General features: G+C 36.5%; 1 protein-coding gene across 1 annotated transcript in view; it reads left to right on the top strand.

Moving 5' to 3' along the window:
• Positions 1-20,700, top strand: part of ME2 (malic enzyme 2) — a 59,366-nt gene that overhangs the window by 19,407 nt on the left and 19,259 nt on the right. The window contains exons 3-11 of the mRNA XM_061170526.1: positions 6,817-6,950; positions 9,532-9,681; positions 12,410-12,485; positions 13,897-14,058; positions 14,369-14,472; positions 16,753-16,862; positions 16,957-17,054; positions 17,353-17,466; positions 19,773-19,887. Coding sequence (XP_061026509.1) covers positions 6,817-6,950; positions 9,532-9,681; positions 12,410-12,485; positions 13,897-14,058; positions 14,369-14,472; positions 16,753-16,862; positions 16,957-17,054; positions 17,353-17,466; positions 19,773-19,887 — 1,063 coding nt within the window. The remainder of the gene's footprint in view (positions 1-6,816; positions 6,951-9,531; positions 9,682-12,409; positions 12,486-13,896; positions 14,059-14,368; positions 14,473-16,752; positions 16,863-16,956; positions 17,055-17,352; positions 17,467-19,772; positions 19,888-20,700) is intronic.

Raw genomic sequence — 20,700 nt, 5'->3', positions numbered from 1 at the left:
TTAGATTTATCCCATTTAGTCATATTGCCATTTTTATAAATAAGTGTTTGGTGATTTCCTAATCCCTGATGGATTATTCTAACTGCACTTGGAGGGAAAGAAATAGAAGGGGCCTTTTATTTCCCCCCCTAGTATGCTTACCTGCACACTGAAGCGTCTAGTTAAGGGATTTTTATCAATATTGACTTATGTGGAGAAGTGGCATGTGTCTAAAGGAAAATAGCTCAAGATCAGCCGAAGTGTAACCGAAAGTAGGGTCCAGCTGCTCGCTGCTCAAAAGCCATTAAAGAGGCAAGATTGGTGGAAAGTTAAGTTTGCTTTATTTTGGATGCCAGCAACGGGGGGGAGGGCAGATGCCCGTCCAAAGGCGTACACGCCCCCCGCAACCAGTGGGCAAGAGCTTTCATAGGTTGAGGGAGGGGCTTATGTGCAGAAGCAGCGCAGTCAGCTCTGACAGTCATCTTGAAATTGGTCATTGGTGGTCCGACCAGTGTCACCTTGATTGTTTTAGGTACAGTTAATCTTCAGTTCCAGGGTCGGTTTGTTTCCGTTTCTTTGAGGCCAGTTCTCGCAGTTGTGGCAGCTTATGTCGTGGCTACAGCCTGGTCATCACGTAGTTCACTTCTTCCACCTGGTGGGGGCTTCATTATCTATAAGACAGCTCCCAGGATATGGCACAGAATGTTATCTGTAGCCCTTAAGGAGGAACTAAAGGGCCTTGACTATGCTTAATGACTAAACTATATTATTTGGTCTCCTTTGACTGTTTTCCTTTGTTTCTGCATTTTCTCACTTCTCCGATTAAACTTATTCTCTGGCTGGAGTCTTTCCACAGACAAAAGGTACGCTGAGGACATGGGGGTGGGCAAGGACCATAGGGTCCTGCTCTGTTTCAGAGGGAGGTACACTTCTATGTAAATTGGGAGGGCGTTGCGGTTGCGTAGATGAGCAAAAGAGTTTTGGTGGAACAAGTGGCGTTGGAAGACAGAAAAGAGTAGGAGAAGGGCAGGTGAGAGGAAGGTTGTTTCTGATGACTGTTAAAGAGCTAATCAAGACATCTATTTTAAACTATGTTGTCTTCACTTACACCAGGCCAGCAAATTTAAGAATTTTATCAACTATTAACATAAATACTTAATACATAAAATTATTTCTATAATAATTTTAATTTCTACTGTACATTATAAATAAAACACTTTTGAGTGTCTCTTAAATCTAAATAGGAGATAGGTAGTGAAACCATGTGTAGCTACTCATTTATCTTTGGCAATAGGATAGGTAAAGCACTTTTAAATGAACTGCACAGTTCATTTAAAACTATATAAAAATACAGGGGTTTTAACCCCTTTGTATTTTCCAGCCTTAGATAAAATCTTATAAGGAGCAACATGAGGCACAAAGGATTTAGTGATTTGAGTCTTCTCCCCCTTTTTTCATTGTAAAAGTTCATCAATTTTGTAGGTCTTTACAAAGAACCAACTTTCGGTTTAATCTTTTAATTTTTCCAATTGTTTTTTTCTATCTTATTTATTTATTTTCACTGTAATCTTTATTATTTCCTTCCTTCTTGCTTCAGATTTAGTTTGTTCCTTTTTCCCCCTAGTTTCTTAACATGGAAGGTTAGGCAATTGATTTGAGATCGTTCTGCTTTTTTAAGCTACATTTACAGCTACAAATTTCCCTTAGCATTATTTTCACTGTATCCTATAAGTTTTGGTATGTGTGTTTTAATTCATCTGGAAGTATCTTCTAATTTCCCTGTGCTTTCTTCTCTGACCAATTGGTTTTTAGGAGTGTGTTGTTTAAGATCAAAGTATTTGTGAATTCCCCAAATGTCCATTATTAATTTCTTTTATTTTTAATTTTTTAAAATTTATTTAATTAATTAATTTATTTATTTATGGCTGCATTGGGTCTTCGTTGCCACGCGCAGGCTTTCTCTAGTTGCGGCGAGTGGGGGCTACTCTTCGTCGTGGTGCGCGGGCTTCTCATTGCGGTGGCTTCTCTTGTTGTGGAGCATGGGCTCTAGGTGCATGGCCTTAAGTAGTTGTGGCTCGCGGGCTCTAGAGCACAGGCTCAGTAGTTATGGCGCACAGGCTTAGTTGCTCTGTGGTATGTGGGATCTTCCTGGACCAGGGCTCGAACCAGTGTCCCCTGCGTTGGCAGGTGGATTCTTAACCACTTTGCCACCAGGGAAGTCCCCCATTATTAGTTTCTAATCTCATTGCATTGTGGTTGAAGATCATACTTGGGTGACTTAAATCCTTTTAAATTTATTGAGACTTGTTTTATGGCCTGATGAATGGTCTGTCCTGGGGAATATTCCTTGTACACTTGAAAAGAATGTGTATCCTGCTTCTTTTGAGGGGAGTGTCTGCTAGGTCTAGTTGCTTTATGGTGTTGTTCAAGTCTTCTTTTTCCGTGTTGATTTTCTGTCTAGTTGTTTTCTCCATTATTGAAAATGAGATATTGAAATTTTCAGCTTGTTGAATTGTCTTACTCCCTAATTCTGTCAGTTTTTGCTTCATGTAGTTTGTTATCCTCTTTTGTTATCTAACAAAATATGTTTATAATTGTTGTATCTTCTTAATGGATTGAGGCTTTCAGCAAAATGCCCTCCTCTAGTAAGGATGTTTGTTTCAAAGTCTATTTTGTCTGCTACTAATGTAGCCACTCCAGCTCTCTTTTGGTTACTATTGACATGGTGTGTCTTTTTCCATTCTTTTGCTTTCCACCTATTTGTATCTTTGAATCAAAGTGTGTCTGTTGTAGTCAGCATATGATTGGATCATGTTTTTTTATCCATTCTGCCAATCCTTTTAATTATAGAGTTTAATCCATCTACATTAAATGTAATAACTAATAAGGTATGATTTATGTCTGCTATTTTGCTATTTGTTTTAAATGTCTTATGTGCTTTTTGTTCCTCTTTCCTCCATTGTTCCCTTCATTTGTGTTAAATTTTCTATGATGCCATTTAAATTCCCTTGTCTTTTCTTTTCCTTCCTATTTCTGAGTTATTTTCTTAGTGGTTTGCCCTGGGGATTACAATTACCATCTTTAAAACAGTCTAGTTCAGTTTGATATCAACTTAATTTAAACAGTACACCAAAATTTTGCTCCTGTAGAGGTTCATCTCCTTCTTTTGTGCTGCTTCGTCATACAAATTACAAAGTACAAATTACATTTTATACTTTGTATGACCGTCAACACAGATTTATAATTACTGCTTTATGTAATTGTCTTTTAAATTAGGTAGGAGAAAAAAAGACCTACAAACAAAAAGTACATTTATACTGTCTTTTATATTATGTAGTCATTTTATCCGTGTTCTTTATTTCTTTGTGTGGATTTGAATTATTGTCTAATGTCTTTCATTTAGGCTTGAAGGACTCCCTTTAGTATTTCTTGTGAGACGGGTCTGTTAGCAATGAATTCTGTGTTTTTGCTTATCTGGGAATGTCTTAATTTCTCCATTTTTGAAGGATGGATTTGTAGAATTTAGAAATTCTTGGTTGACAGGTTATTTTTCTTTCAGCAGTGTCTATGGCCTCCATGGTTTCTGATAAGAAATCAGCTGTTACTCTTTTTGAGGATCCCCTGCACGTGATGAGTCACTTCTCTTTGCTTTCAGATTTCTCCTGTCTTTGGCTTTTGACAGTTTGAATATGATGTGTCCAGGGGTAGAGTTCTTTGAGTTTTTCTTGATTGGAGCTATTGAGCTTCTTGGATGTGTGGATTAATGCTTCTCATCAAATTTGGGAGGTTTTTAGCCATTATTTTTTCAAATATTCTTTAGCCTTTTCTCTCCTCACCTCTGGGCCTCCTGTTATGTACATGTTGGTACTCTTGCTGGTCTCTCAGGTCTGTTCACATTTATTCCTTATTTTTCCTTTCTATTTCTCAGACTGGATTATCTCAGTTGACCCATCTTTAAATCTGATGGTTTTTTTCTTCCACTGCTCAAATCTGCTTGTTGAGCCCCTTTAGTGAATTTTTTATTTCAGTTGTAGTTTCAATTCCAGAATTTCTATTTAGTTCCTTTTTTAGCTTCTCTGTTTATCGATAGTCTCTGTTTAGTAGGATGTCATTCTCATACTTCTCTTTTAGTTCATTAGACAATGGTGTTTTTTTAGCTTTTTTGATATATTTAGAATAATTTTTTTCTTTTTTTAAATTGAAGTATAGTTGATTTACAGTGTTTCAGGTATACAGCAAAGTATATTCTTTTTCAGATTCTTTTCCATTATAGATTATTACAAGATATTGAATATAGTTCCCTGTGCTGTATGGTAGGTCCTTGTTGTTTATCTATTTTATATATAGTAGTGTGTTAATCCCAAATTCCCAATTCATCCCTCCCCTAGAATAACTAATTTAAAGTCTTTGTCTAGTAAGTACAATGTTTGGGCTTCCCCAGGGGCAATTTCAATTAACTGCCCTTTTTTCCTGTATATGAGTCAGACTTTATGTGTTTTGTTGCTGTTGTTGTTTGTTTGTTTGTTTTTTGCTTGCCTTATGATTTTTGGTTGAAAACTGGGCTTTTAAAATAATGTGGCTGCCCTGGAAACCAGATATTCATTCCTCCCAGTCGTTTCTGAACTAATTCTTTCTTCTTGTTATATATGCCTACTGAAGTCTCTGCTTTGTTAACTTAGTGATCAGCCAATGATTAAACAGAAACTTAAATACCTAGAACCATTAAGTCTCCCATTCTTTGCCAAGGGGCTTTGTGTACCTGCTGGGGTGTGCCTTCAAAGGACTCAGCTAGGCAGTTTACAGCTACGCATCAGCCTTCACTTCCTGCTTACACAGAGCCTCAAGGTTAGCCAGAGGTGGGGAGCTTAGGGCTTTCTCAGGTCTTTCCTGGACATGCGTACAGCTGTGCATATGACCTTCTAGGTTCTCAGGAATATGTCTCAGCATTTCAAAGTTCCCCATGGACATCTCGTTTCTCAGCTTTTCCTTTTAAGCTTTTTGGTTAGCCTGTTGTTTTCCCCAGCTGTTATCTACTGCCTTGGGGAGCTGCTATGTTAAATAATTGCCTCTGATTGTTTTCAACAGACTCTTCTGACGGGAAAGGCTGTTCACACTGCCTGAGCTCCAAGTCAGGTCAAATAAAGACAGCCTTGCAGATAGGGTTTTCCAGGTCAAATAATAACAGTTTCCTGGATATGGGGCTTTAGAAGAATCTCCAAACCCTCCTGCCTTCTCCAGTGACTGCCAGGCTCTGATTTTCAAAGTGATTGTTCCCCAGTGATTGCGTTTTCAAGGTTACTGTGGAGCTGGGGAGGGGAGAATAGGAACAAGGCAAGTTAAAATGCCATGAAGCTTGCTGTTCTTAACTGAAATTCAGCAGTTTTTCTTGAATAAATGCTCTCCAATTGCTGAAAGCTTTGGTTAATTTCCAGAATTCTGATCATTTGGCCAGGGTTCTTGTTGCTTTTATGGAGGAAAAGATTTTTAGAAGTCCTTTCTCTGGCATTTTTACTGACATCACTTTGATAAAAAAAAAATTTAACCCATAGCTGAATACCAGAAACTGAAAAAGAATTTATTACATAGGTTAATTTTTCTTAAGTATCATTCTTCCTTCCCCCTCCCTCTGTTCAGCCTCACTCCTTTCTAGTCACGGTAGCCTCTTAATTTGGTTTGTGTTCTTTCAAACTGTATTCTGTTGATTTCATTTTTAATGTATGCATACATCTGTATATAATATGTACTTTATGGGGGTTTTCTAAACATAATAATAAACAGTGAATTTGTTTTGATTTTCAACTTGACTTTTTTTCCTAACTGTGTATCTGGGAGATCTTTCTACTACACGCTTAGAGATACATGTTTAAGTGTTTGTATGGAAATACAGTAGGTTGCTAGCTCTTCCATAATTGATAGACTTTTAGTTAGTTTGTAATAGGCAAGAGAACTGGAAACAAGGCTACAACTAATCTCTTCATATATGTGTCTTTATATATGAATGTATCTCTAGGATAACTAACTAGAAGTAGAATTGCTTTATGTGCACTCAAGATATGGAAGCGACCTAAGTGTCCATCAACAGATGAATGGATAAAGAAGATATATGTATACACAATGGAATATCATTCAGCCATAAAGAAGAATGAAATTCTGCCATTTGCAACAATATGGATGGACCTGGAGTATTATGCTTAGTGAAATAAGTCAGACAAAGACAAATACTGTGTGATGTCACTTATATGTGGAATCTAAAAAACAAAACAAGTGAATGGATCTAACAAAACAGAAACAGACTCACAGATATAGAGAACAAACTAGTGGTTAGGAGGAGAGGAGAGGCAAGGGGAGAGGGGCAAGATAGGGGTAGAGGATTAAGAGGTACAAACTACTTTGTATAAAATAAATAAGCTACAAGGATATATTGTACGGCACAGGGAAATATAGTCATTATTTTATAATAATTTTAAATGGAGTTTAATCTATAAAAACATTGAATCACTATGTTGTACTCCTGAAACTAATATTGTAAGTCAACTATACTTCAGTTAAAAAAATAATAAAGTATGTGCATTTAAAAAAAAATCTAAGAGTACTTTGAAATTGGCTTTCAAAAAGCCTAAACCAGTTTATATTCCCAGCAATGGTATGTGAGAGTAATTCTTTTACTATACCCTCCCCAGTACTAGATATGATCAATCTTATAAATTTATGAAAGTCTGGGCAAAAATGATATCTTGTTGATCTTTTTAAGTTTATGTTTAAATTATGTTTGGTAGGACGCACCATTGCTACCCCTGTAAGTAATAATTTTTAATCCTTTTATTTTTTCCTTTTTAGGGGATGGCATTTACATTACAGGAACGACAAATGCTTGGTCTTCAAGGACTTCTACCTCCCAAAATAGAGACACAAGATATTCAAGCCTTACGATTCCACAGAAATGTGAAAAAGTTGAATGGCCCTTTGGAAAAGTAAGAGTTGATTAGATGTTTAGTTTTTTTATTGGTGTTCTGATCAGAAAAATTGGGAGTATTATGATTATTATGGCATGAGAAATATACAGTCTCATAATGAAACTTTTGTTTTAGTCAGTTGGTTTATAATCATTGTTTCCTTCACTTATTTTCACTATTGTAAAATTTAGCAGAAATCAGTTTTTTATGGTTAAAATCACAGAGCATTTCAGGTTTGAATGGAATGTTAGAAGCAGAGGCTATCACCTAATTTGCACCCATTCTATTCAATAACTTTTACTGATCACCTACTTTGTGTGTGCCATTGCTAGCCACTGAGGATATAAACTGGATGATAGATAGGGTGGCCATGTAATATATCATCCAATCCCGGACACTTTGGGGAGTAAAAAAGAAGTAACTGAAACTGTCCCGGGCAAATTAGAATGTATGGCTACCGCAGTAACTCACAGCCTGCCTTCTAGGAGCTCATCAATAGATAGTTATACTATGGCTGTCATTGTATAGCACAGTGAGAAAAAGGGACCTGTAGAGTACATTCTGAAAACATGAAGAGGAGTGCCGGCCAAGCTTGGGGAATCACTTCCTGGAGGAAGTGATGCCTGAGCTGAATTTGAAACAGTATGTTACAAGAAGCAGGCAAAATGAGAAAGAAGGGCAGGGTATTCTGGTAGAGGGATCAGTCTGACTGTAGAACTAAAAATATTTATTGGGTTTATAAAATATAGGGGATTATTAGATATTGGTGACTAGTGAGAGTGGTTTCTTTACATTATGGGGCATATATATATACATGAAAATATCTATAGTCTCGAACTCATGTTACCATGGAGGGAAGACAAAGTCAAGAAGTGGCGTGAGAGTTACAGAAGAGGGAGGAGAGTGTTAACGGGACCTGAAGACAGGAAACTCTAAAGTGTATCTGTGTGTGGTGGGGGGCAGGGAATGACGGAAAAGGACCCCTGAGAGTGTGCCAACTGAGCTGCATTTGGAGAGCATGAGTAGAGGACTGTGCCTGGGCAGAGGGTGTTCCAGGCAAAGGGTGTGTCGTCCTATGCTGCAACTCCAAGGTCAGAGTTGTGGTGCATTTGAGGAGGTGAAGTAATTCAGTATGAAGATGACGCTGGAAAGTAGTCATTGAGGTCTAGTTAACTATTTTAGGAGCTTAAGCCTATGAAACTGGCATTTGGAAGCCATTCAGGGAGAATAGAAATGATCAGAGGTATGTTTTTCAGAGAAGAATAGGATTGGAGCAGGGGAACAAAATTGTGAGAATAGAGACTACAACATTGTAAAACATCTATACTCCAATTAAAAAAAAACTAACTTTACTATCTTTAATTTTTTTCAACAATACATCTGTGCTCTTTTAATCTTTGGTTACTTATTCTCTAGTTTTTAGGTTAATGGTTTGTTTACTAAACAAATAAACATAGACGCTTTAATCCTAAAATAAAAAAATAAAATAAAATAAAGGCTGTTGCTTTGATGCCTGTGGTGTTAATAAGGTTTGAAAAAAAAAGGTTCTTGAGGTAGCCCAGGTGAGACGTGACGGTGGCTTGGGCTGGGTGGGGATGGAGGGAGGAAATAAATATTTGAAAGATATTTCACAGATAGTCTCTGTGGGACATATTGATTTATTAGGTTGGGGTGGGGGAGGGTGGGAGAGGAAGAAATCAAGAATGGACTTTGGATGGATTCCCATTTGATCAGATGATAACAAGAGGAGAAACAAATGTGGGGAAAAGACAATGAGTTTGTTTTAGACGTATTTAATTCAGTGTGATTACTGGTTTTTCAGGCCAACAGCTCCCTGTTTTCTAAACTTTATTCTTTAAAAGCTGTTATTTATATATTTATATGAATTGACCATTGCCTCCTTTTGTGCTACCCATGTGCCCTGTATAGAACTTAAAATGCCTATAAGCCTCCTGGATTATAAACTGCATGAGGGAAATTCCCTGGTGGTCCAGTGGTTAGGATTCCTCTCTTCCACTGCAGGGGGGCATGGGTTTGATCCCTGGTCAGGGAACTAAGATCCTGCATGCCATGTGCTGCGGATAGATGGATGGATGGATGGATGGATGGATGGGTAAATAAATAAACAAACATACAGACTCATTCCATGAGGACAGGGGCACGTCTTACATCCCTGGAGTTCAGAATAGTACCTGGCACATAGTGAGTATTTTGTAAATATTTGAATGAATGCCACTTTATTTTATTTCCTTATTTATGTGTCAGTCACCTTGAAGATTAGGTCCTTGAGGGTGGGGCGTCATGGTAATTTTCGCATTTCCAGTGCCTGATACAGAGCCTGACTCACAGTAAGGGCTCAATAAATGTTACCTGTTGCTTCTGTTATTATTCTTTTCATCATCACCATCTACCATTTAAGCACATTTTTATTTTTGTTGATTTCTTTTTTAGTCCTGGGTATTATATAATGGTAATGTAGGGGTTTGTTTTCCAGGGGGAGGAAGTCCTCAATTTTAGATGTTTAGATTTGACTTCAAAGGCCAAAGTCTTTAGTCTAATGCTGGCTGATGTAGACATTATTTGCTGTGCTTAATTTCAGATACATCTATATAATGGGAATACAAGAAAGAAATGAGAAGTTGTTTTACAGAATACTGCAAGATGATATCGAAAGTCTACTGCCAATTGTATATACACCAACAGTTGGTCTTGCCTGCTCCCAGTATGGACACATCTTTAGAAGACCTAGGTAAGGCTTATTTTTAAAAATATATTTGCAGATGACTATTGCATAGAAACAACATCACTTCATAGCCCCTATTACATTTCTATTTTATGTGTTGCAGTCTTATCCAACCACATTTCCCACCTCACAAAAGCTTAATTTGGACCAAAAGGGATTAATAAAAATATAACATGTCATATCTTTTATTTTGTGGAAATACCATCATTTATTCCTAACCTTTAAGTATTTATGATTGTTAGAGGAAATGTGCATTTCTGTACCAAAAAAAAAAAAAACCCACAGTATTCCTAATTTTGGTGGCATATTCTGCAGAATAATCATAAAAGTTTTTGACAATCTGGCCAATTAAGAGATAGATTCTCATTTTTTTATCAGCTTTATTTCTATTGTTTGTCCTTTTTTATGAATTTACACAAATTTTACTTTCAGATAGTTCAAGCAACTCCAAATATTTTTTTTTTTAAAGCTTTTCCTACTTTTCTGTAATTCTTGTTCTCTCTTCTATTTTAATTAATTAATTAATTTATTTATTTTTGGCTGTGTTGGGTCTTCGTTTCTGTACAAGGGCTTTCTCCAGTTGCGGCGAGCGGGGGCCACTCTTCATCGCGGTGCGCGGGCCTCACTGTCGCAGCCTCTCCCGTTGCGGAGCACAGGCTCCAGACGCGCAGACTCAGTAGTTGTGGCTCACGGGCCTAGCCGCTTCGCGGCATGTGGGATCTTCCCGGACCGGAGCACGAACCCGTGTCCCCTGCATTGGCAGGTGGATTCCCAACCACTGTGCCACCAGGGAAGCCCCCCTCCAAATATTTTAAGTGGAAAGGGTATTGGAATGAGCATTGGCTCAAGTCTTTGAATAAGTTACTTTATTCCTCCGAATCTGTTTATCATAAGGTAGGAATCCCAGTACCTTTCAAAGAGCTGCTGAGAAGGTCAGATGAGGAAACTGATGTGACAGTTTTTTGTAAACTTACAAGCATTGTGTAAATGCTATTTTTACTTAATTTGAGTTTTCTTGTCTGTTCCTCTAACCTGTAATCATTTTCCACAATCCTTTTGTTTTTCCCATGTCCTGCTTACATATTGATACAAATGTAGAAATTCAAACACTGTGTGATAGCATTTATCTTCAGTCTCCTCTCATCTAGTCTAGTGGCTTTCAAACTTTAATGTGCGTATGAAACATCTGTGGGGCTTACTTAAAATGTTGATCCTTGCCAACTTTCCTCTCCTTCCTATTCCCAAGATTCTGATGAAAAAGAGAAAGGTCTGGAGGTCCGGATTGTAATGAACACCGTTGGTGATGGTGTTGCAGGTATTCCCCGGAAGACACTTTGAGAACACTGTCTGTTCTGTCCTATGTGCTGCCATCAATTAATGTGTCTAAGCACTTCTGTGGTATAACCCAGCTGTTCAGCTCTTTTATAGTTTCAGTTTCACTTATAATAGTATTTCCCAATCCAGATTAAAGGACAAAGGAAAACAAAAAGATATTGATGCCTGGGCCCCAACCACAGAGATTCTGATTCAGTTAGTCTAGAGTTGGGCCCAGGTGTTGCAGTTTCATAAAATCTCCTGGTGTGATTTTGATGTGCACCCAGAATTGAGAACTCACATGAAACATAAAGAGCTTTTGGGTGAGGGCAGATACTGTGTATCATTTTGTGCAGTGGCAGTGGTTTTTGTTTTGTTTTTTACATAGAAGATGGTCAGTAGGTCTTGGTTGTTTAACTCCAGGCTAGTTAAATCAGAATCTCTGGGGGTAGAACCCTGGCATTTTTAAAAAGCTCATCAGATGATTCTACTATGAAGCTCTGGCTGACAAACTGTTTAAACTGATTTAAGCTGGGATAGTAATGCCAAAGTTAAGATGTCAGTGAGAAGAATGGATAAGCAACAGGGTCCTACTGTATAGCACAGGGCACTATATTCAATATCCTGTGATAAACCATAATGGAAAAAAATATGAAAAAGAATGTATATATGAATGTATAACTGAATCACTGTGCTGTACGGTAGAAATTAACACAACATTGTAAATCAGCTATACTTCAATAAAATAAATTTTTTAAAAAAGATATCAGTGAGAAAGTTGAGTCAGTTTGAAGGCACTGGGGGCCCATTGGCCCTCGTCTTTACTTGGCCTGTTTTCTAGAACCTATGTTTCTTTTTTCTGTCTCTTTTCCTGCCTTCCTCTCTTCCTTTTTTGAAATCTGGATTATCTCAATTGGATAACAATATACAGTGTTTAAAATAACTTTTTATTTTTTCCTAATGCTTCAAGGATGTATTTTTTATGTGAAATTACTATAGTTTTCTTCTCTCCCTTCCTGCTCCTTCAGATTTCAAATTTTCAGTTTCAGTGACTTTTAACAGTAGTTTACTTAGCCTTATCGTGCTTTCCTGCATTGGTGGGTAGTCTTTATATTGCTTTTTACTGGAGGTATATTGAGTTTATTTGAATAGGAGATGTGGATACATTTCTTCTTGGGTAAGAATGATCACATCATTTAATAATAACCTTTGTTGCAGCTACTATGTGAACAATGCAATTACAGTTTGAAGTGGTTGAAAATATTTGAAAATAAACCTGTGTGACTTAGGTAAATCTGCTTGGAAATGACACTGTGTCTTGATGTTTTATTAAAATATCTAAATATTCCAATTATGAACAAAAACTTAGAAAAAACCAAAAACTGTTGTGAAATGCAAAAGTGTTTTTGTTCTGTTGCAGGGGATTATTTATTTCAATCTCAGACAGAGGTCATGTTAGATCAATTGTGGATAACTGGCCAGAAAATCATGTTAAGGTACTAATAGCACAACCTTCCTTTCACAATGTTTTTTCTTTCTGTGTAAGTTACCTCTTACAAGGTAAAATTTTCAAGAACAATTTTTTTTCATTATTGCTCTGATTTATTTTGTACTTGCATACATGTCGATTTAGTGCTCTGAGGAAATCATGATAGTAATTATAAAATGGGTGACTGGTATAGAGTTTGCCCTGGAAAAGCAGTTAGACCTAGTAAGGTGAGCCTGCTCACTTCAGTACCGCTGGTATCTCCTGCCTTCTCTATATTCCTTTACTTTTTCAGTTAGTATTATTCTAGGTAAAGAAAATACATTAAAATGCCATTAAAACTTTTATTCTGGTGGGCAATGGGGAGGATTCATTATGTCTTTTTTCTTTTAAATCTAAGATAGATTTAGATCCTTAAGCAAATATAAAACTCTTAGCATTTCAAATTTAGCAAATATAAACAGCTGTCAATCTGGCTGTCTTTCATAAACAAAAACTAATGACTTATGTAAGATCTTTTGGTAGGCTTTAGTGTTTATTACAGGCAGTAATCTTACTTGCCTGTATTGCGCGTCTTCCTCACCAAAATGATCTTTGATGAATTATCATTTGTTCTAATAACCTAAAAAAAATTTGGTCAGATAATTAAATTCATAGTATCCTCTTAAAACCTTGTAGGTGTATTTTTTATTCTAGATTTTTTTCTCCATTGCTAAGGTTTTTCTTGTTTGGCTTCAGTTATTATTTGGAGTAACATGTTATTTCTAAACTCTTTTTTTCTCCTAGGGTTAATCTTTATCAGAAGTTCCCCTCTCCCCTTTTTAGTCATTGTGAACATATTCAAGTTGATCCTCTAGTCAGAAGCATTCTACTCCTAAACCAAAGACACAGGGAAATCAAATCTAGTTAATTCTCCTCTTTACATCTAGATTCTAGAAACCCTAGAATTTTAAGTATTCTTGGTTGGTTAACTTTGAAAGTTAGTTAAGAAACAATTTTATTTTTAAAAGTGAGAGTGAAAATATGTGAAGAGAATCTTTTTTCGAGGTTTTTTGTTTTGTTTTTAATAGTAACTTTTCTGAGACAAAATTCACATACAATGCAATTCACTGGCTTAAGATGTAAATTCAGTAATTTGTAGTATATTCACGGAGTTGTGCAGCCATCGTCATTGAGAACATTTTCATCACAGCTCCCTCATCCCCACCTTGCCGGAAAAGCCCTGTACCCATTAGTGTCGCTCCCCCCTCAGCCCTAGACAACCACTAATGCACTTCTTTCTCTGTAGATTTACATGTTCATGTGAATGGAATAATCTAATACGTGCTATTTTGTGATGAAGAGAATCTTTTTATAAATGTGTTTCTTAAGTGCTCCATTTTGGACAACTTATAATTTATTTTACTTTATTTTTAATTAAGGCTGTTGTGGTGACTGATGGAGAGAGAATTCTGGGTCTTGGAGATCTGGGTGTCTATGGAATGGGAATTCCAGTAGGAAAACTTTGTTTGTATACAGCTTGTGCTGGAATACGGCCTGATAGATGCCTGCCTGTGTGTATTGATGTAGGAACTGATAATCCAGTGAGTAAAATCATTTTCCCCCTTTGACCCTTCTCCCATATTAAAAAAAAAAAAAACTGCTTTATTACATTCCTCTTTTGAAGAAATACAAGAAGAGAAAATTCTGTGATTAGATATTAGCCTTTGTCTTAAACACCTTTTAATATTTATGCAAATAATAGTAAATTAATACTATTAAGTTTTTTGAAGAAGGGCAATAAAGTTTTAAAAATTATTAACTTCTTTATTTTACAATTTTTGTTTTATAGAATATGTTTAAACTGGTTATATAACAGAATGCTTTTATTTTTACGTTTGTTCTGTTTTATAGGCACTCTTAAAAGATCCATTTTACATGGGTTTATATCAGAAAAGAGATCGATCACAACGTTATGATGATCTGATTGATGAGTTTATGAAGGCCATTACTGACAGGTATATTTTAAAAGTTTGAGTATATGAAAGCATCTCTTAAAAAAAAAAAAAAAGGAACCACAGTTTTGTTTTCCTTTATCTTTTGTGAAGATAGGTAGAAGGAGATTAAATTTTGGAGAACTTTGGTTCTTTCCTGCCTGATTCAATGTGCTGATGTGTGGTGATACCCTCTGCCTTGCCTTCCTGAGTTATCTGACATCTTGAGCACACTGAAATCTTGAAGTCTGCACTCACTGCTCCTAAAATACCCTCACTGTGTAGTTCTTTCAGCCCTTGGCATCCAGGCTAACTCCACCATTCCAGTGAAACTCTTGTGCAGCTTTCGTGTTTTAAATTCGCTGACCATTTGGTCTTCTTCTCTCTCCTCTTTGCAGCATCTGACCAGGTTTTCCACTCCTACATCCTTGAAATTGTTTTCTCTTGACCACTAAAAGACTTTCCTAACTTTGTCTTTCTCCCACCTTTTTTCTTTCCTTTGTCATCTCCACTGGTTTTTCTTCCTCTCTTATTAAATGTGGGTGAATACATAGTTCTCTTCTCATAGTCTTGTAAGCTATGACCTTTATGCATGTGACTCCTAAGTCCATGAAAACCCATCTCTGTAGTCCCACCTCCCTCTGAGGCTTGCATTTCCAACAGTTGGAATCCTCCATCTAGACATTTTGTTGCTCCTTCATATTCATCTCCAGAACAACTTCCCTTTCTAAATTGCCTATCTTCTGAAAATCCAGCCTCTAATAACGGCATTAACATGCACCCTGTCGCCAGACCTTTGATCTTGGTCTAATCTTTGACTCTTTCCCCTCCTCCATCAACCCCGTATAGTGTCATTCAATCCTCAAATCCAGTTGGTACTATCCCTTAAATGCCTCAGAAATATATCTCCTCTTCTCCATTGCCACAGCCTTTCTGCAGATCCTCATCTCTCTTTTGGATTCTTTAAAACCTTCCTCCAACTTCTCTCCATTTCCTCTCCACCTTACCACCAGATTAGTCTTTTAAAAACATGCACTTCATTGTATCATTCTTTTGTTTGAAATCTTTCAGTGGTTTCCTATTGCCATAAAGTCCAAACTCTTTATGATCTAGCCCTGCCCTACCTTGTAGATTACTGGTACATGGAAGATAGTAAAAAATTAACTCCTTTTCAGAATCAAAGTTGACATATCTAAAACTAAACTTTTTATCTTCCCCAAAATTGCCATCTCCTCCCCTTCCCCTTACTTCCCTACCTTGGACAATCAGATAGTATCTCTTAGTCATCCAGGCTGCCTTGGTGTTTTAACAGCATTTCTCTCACTTCCCAGGTGGTCCTCATCATCAGCTTCTTTTTGTTCATTCTGATGTCTCATAATTGGCCCTTTCACTTCCTGTGGCTTCTGCTTCAGATCTTCTTGTCGTCCTCTCATAATAGCTGCCTAGCTATTTTTCCTTCTTTCTCATCTCTCCCCAGGTTGATATATGCTGTGTATCACTGGCAGGTTTATCCTTCCTAAAGGGAGTCTCAGATGAATTCTTGCCTTCTCTAGCCTTCAGTGATTCTAAATCAGATACGGAATAAAGTCCCCAATCCCTAATTTTGCATTCAGCGTTCTCCATTATCTGGCTCCAACCTACCTTAACCAACTTCTCCCTTATACTTTCACATAAACCCTGAAATATATAGCCAGACTGTTGAAAATTCAGGGTCAGCAAAATACACCTTGTTTTTCTTTCTACCGCTTTACTTTTTGTTGTTCTTTCAGGACCCAAATAAAGTCCCACCTCCTTTTCAAGCCTTCCCTTACTCCACCCCACCAAGATGATTGATATCTTTTTCTGAATGCCAGTGAACTCATACAGCAATTATTCTTTAACCTCTTATTTAATATATACTTTCCTGTGTTGCTGTTTAACTGTGAATGTAATGAAAATTCACATATCAAATATATACTTTTTGAGACTCAGAGACAAAATCTCTTTCTTTTTAGGAAGTTACTTGTGCTTACATGTGCTGGACGCCCTCCTAGGCACTTGGAAATAGTTTATGCAGACTAATATCCCATAGGTCCATCATAGTGCTACATTCATTTCAAGAACCCCATACATTTTTCTGAATGAGTAATAGATTTTTCTACATTTTGAGTTCTAGTCTTTCACAGACTCGGAAAATTGCCAGATGGCCTTAAACGAACTAACTTTGTACATTATTTTAAAATGTGATCATAAGGACTATTAGACAGGAAAGCTGTTTAAAAGTGGTATTTTCAACACAACTATTATGGGCTTTGTTGTTTTTAGATATGGACAGAACACACTTATTCAGTTTGAAGACTTTGGAAATCATAATGCATTCAGGTTCTTGAGAAAATATCGAGAAAAATACTGTACCTTCAATGATGATATTCAAGGTAAAGCAAAAGAAAACCTTAGGTTTTTGATTCCTACTTAAAATTTTTTTAATGTGCCTACTTTTTACTTTACGATGTTTTACTTGTCTTTCAGGGACGGCTGCAGTCGCTCTAGCCGGTCTGCTTGCAGCCCAAAAAGTCATTGGTAAACCGATCTCAGAACACAGAATCTTATTTCTTGGAGCAGGAGAGGTAAAGTTCCTGTAAGCTTCTAGGATTGAAAACGAACACTCTCCTTTAGAATTGGAAAATAGGGTATAATGAACTTATAATTTTGTTGAGATAGAGGGTATAAATTCAAGGTCAGTGTTGTGAAGTAGGTAATTTCAAATGTTTAGAAAGAATATCACAAAGAATCAAGCTTTGTGTGCTTTGTAAGGGAAGAATAGACCCAGTGTTCCTCATAACATATAATTCTCATAAGTAAAGTAATTTAGTATTGCATCATACTCTAGTCCTTGTTTTTTAAAATTTATGTTTTGTTGCACAGGCTGCTCTTGGAATTGCAAATCTTATAGTTATGGCTATGGTGGAAAATGGGCTCTCAGAAGAAGAGGCACGAAAGAAAATTTGGATGGTTGACAAATTTGGTTTATTATTTAAGGTAAGGTATTTAAAATTTGGAGAAGCAAAAGAATGTTGTTATAGTGATATGTTTAGGTTTTTTTTCATATTCAAATCATAATCTCTGTGTTGGCACCAGACTTATTCTTTCTTGCTTTATTCTCTGACTCTTGACCCGCCTAAAACCTAGTGGTTTTTCATAGGAACTCAGAAGTTTCTAATTAAATCATTAGCAGGACATCTGATATTTGAGCAGAAATTCTTTAACCCTTTGGAGATCATAATCTCCTGTAGCAATCTCATGGAAATCTAAGGACCTTTTCCCCAGAAAAAGGCACATATTCCTAAGGTCAAATGATGGATAATAAAGAGTTTTATCCCAGATCAGCTTGGTATCCTTTGGACCTACCTGCCTTCCTATCATTGATTGCCATTTTTAGTAGCTTAAGAAATGCCTTATATCTTATACTGTGTAACACATTGAAATGTAGGTAAACTGTCTCATAGTTGAACTTATCCAGTACACAATGCTGTTGTATTTTTGCCATATATATTGATATAGAGGTTACTTGTCATCTACACCTTTGAGCAAGCTTATGTCAGTGTACTTTGCTCCAGTTCTGAAATCTTTTCTTAATTAGTACCAGTATTCTATTAGTACAAAAAATGAAATGAAAAATTAAAGTATGTGAATGAAAAATCTTGAATGCTTAAATTATAAATAATTTTTTTAAGTATTTTAAAATGTACCAGACATTGTGATAAGACTTTACAGTTATTATCTCATTTAATCTTTTTTAAAAAAATCTCATTTGATCTTATCAAAAATTCAGTGAAATTTTACAAATGAGGGAAAGAGGTTTAAAAAGGTCAGCTCACTTTTCCAAGATCATCACCTTATAAGTGATGGAGGTAGGATTCACACCCAGGTAGCCTGACTGTGAATCCTATGCTCTTAATCATTCAACTGTGCCACCTCCCAAAGCTGTAACTGCCATATTTGCTTGTATGTAAGATGCAAGGATTACAAGACATTGTACTTGGAAGGCCATTGGGGGGTGTATCTGTTTTTACTAGTACACAATTATGTTGGTGTTTCTTTTTGTGATGTTGGTTTTCATAAATGTTTTGTGATTCTTTATCATATTTGTAATGAGTCGAGTTTAGAATGAATACAAGTGAGAAACCCTGTGCATCTGCAAGTTCAGGGTATATTTTTCTTTTAAGATGAGTTTTAGGCTTCGTATCTCTCCTGAGAACCCAAAACACTGCCCTCCTTTTTGAGACTTAGAGAGTTTCCTGTTGAAGCCCTCATGAAAGAGCTGTGGTCTTCCTGGGAGCAGGCATGTGAAACCACTGTTCTGAGAACTTGGATCTGTTGAGGCTGTATTTCACTCGTTTAATTACTTCCCAACCAAGTGATGATGGTGTGCTACTTTTCCCAGCCCCTGCTGGTCCTTACCTGGGGTTATTCTGGAGTTCTGATGGGAAAAGTCACCTTTGCATGGGAGGTCTTCTCTTTTAACAAAATAAGGATTTCTCAGCCTGGTTGGTTTTTGCATTCCACATGTTTTTGTCTGCTTTACATTGTTGAGAAATTCTTCATTGTTCTAGTGTGTCAGTGGTATATCTCCTGCCCTTGTGACACTACTAAGGAGTTAATTTTTATGGTTTTTGACCTGGGATTTGGTGAGGAAAGCACGTTCCTTTATTCAGCTATCTTGAACCAAAATTCCCCTTTCCTCCTGTTTCTGAACTTTTGGTAGTGTAAGTCCATGATGTCTATCTGAAATTCTGAAATCCTAAAAACTCTGAAATCCCTGAGTTTTTCTTGAAATTCATTTGGTAATAAATCTGACAGACCTGAACTTACCTACTAACTTTGGTAGCAAGACCAAAGAGGGTATTTCTAATCTTCACCTTTTGTACTTGGTGTGACTATTCATAAGTTCTGTTCAGTTGTGGAGTGCCCATTGCGAGGGTATTTGTGATATATTATCATAAGACAGTTCTAAAATATTAAATTCTGAATTTTAAAACACAGCTAGCCCAGATAAGGGATTGTGGGCCTTTGTGCCCTATTGGATTTAGGAGGACTTCACAGAGTAAATGAGTTTCTGAGAGGGATTAGTAAGTTTCTGGTTATAATGGAATTTGATTTGTGTTTTATATTTGGGTTTATGAGCAATATGAAGATAGAATTGGAAGATATGGGTTAAAAAGAAAGGTACATGAAAATGAAAAGATATTCTTATTGTAGAAACAATATGTGACTTATAATGATGTCTTTTCAATTAATCCTTAATAAGCAATTACTAAAAAACTGTATTTTATCTAAAAATTCAGGGGCGGAAAGCTACAATAGACAGTCATCAGGAACCATTTGCTCACTTAGCCCCAGAGAGCGTACCTGATACTTTTGAAGACGCAGTAAATACACTTAAGCCTTCAGCTATAATTGGTAAGTAAAGTTGTTGTCAAGTCGTTCTGTTACTTACCTGTATAATGCCAGTCATAACTTCCATGCAGGATTACTCAAAATGAAATGACAGATTTTACCTAGCTTTCAGCATATATAATGTTTTCTGTGATAGCTTTTTTAAATTGAAGTATATCTGATGTGCAATATCATATAAGTGACAGGTGTAAATGTAGTGATTCACAATTTTTAAAGGTTATACTCTATTTATGGTTATTATAAAATGTTGGCTATGTTCCCTGTGTTGTATGTGGTAGCTTTTAGGTACAGTGTGTAAAGTTTTGTTAATGGATGTTGCTTGTACTTTTAACTTCTGGAAGCTGTGTGATTGATCATGCTTTGCTTTTAGAGTTGGTATGACTGGTGGGCTCAAAACCTGAAAAAGACCAAGGTTATTTGACAGACCAAGAAAATCATATGCAGAGTCAAAGATTTTCATTGGCAACAAAGCTGTAAGCCTTTGGTATGTTTTGAGTCAGGCGTTGCATAGCTGACATCAGACTATGCAACATGGCATTAAGTTCAGAGCAGAAAATGTAGAAGTCTTTAAAAGAGGGGCTATTTCATTTCCTATATAGCTGTAAGATTTGAATCTATAATTTTTCTTGTAATTTTGCCAATTTCTTGGAGGAGCCCTGTGGAATGTTAAATAGTAAACTTACTGTTTTAAGTCTCAAACAGTCTTTATGGTTAGGAAAAGGATGTCTGTATTAGCTTCTTCACTGATTAGAACTCGTAGTTTTTTAGAGTGAGAAGTAATCTTAAAGATTGCAAGTGTGTCTCTCTCAAAGCTCA

The sequence above is a fragment of the Eubalaena glacialis genome, chromosome 15, assembly GCF_028564815.1.
Source record: "Eubalaena glacialis isolate mEubGla1 chromosome 15, mEubGla1.1.hap2.+ XY, whole genome shotgun sequence".
Taxonomy (NCBI): Eukaryota; Metazoa; Chordata; class Mammalia; order Artiodactyla; family Balaenidae; genus Eubalaena; species Eubalaena glacialis.
Note: the sequence above shows the minus strand (reverse complement) of the source record. Positions and strands in the feature narration are given on the sequence as shown.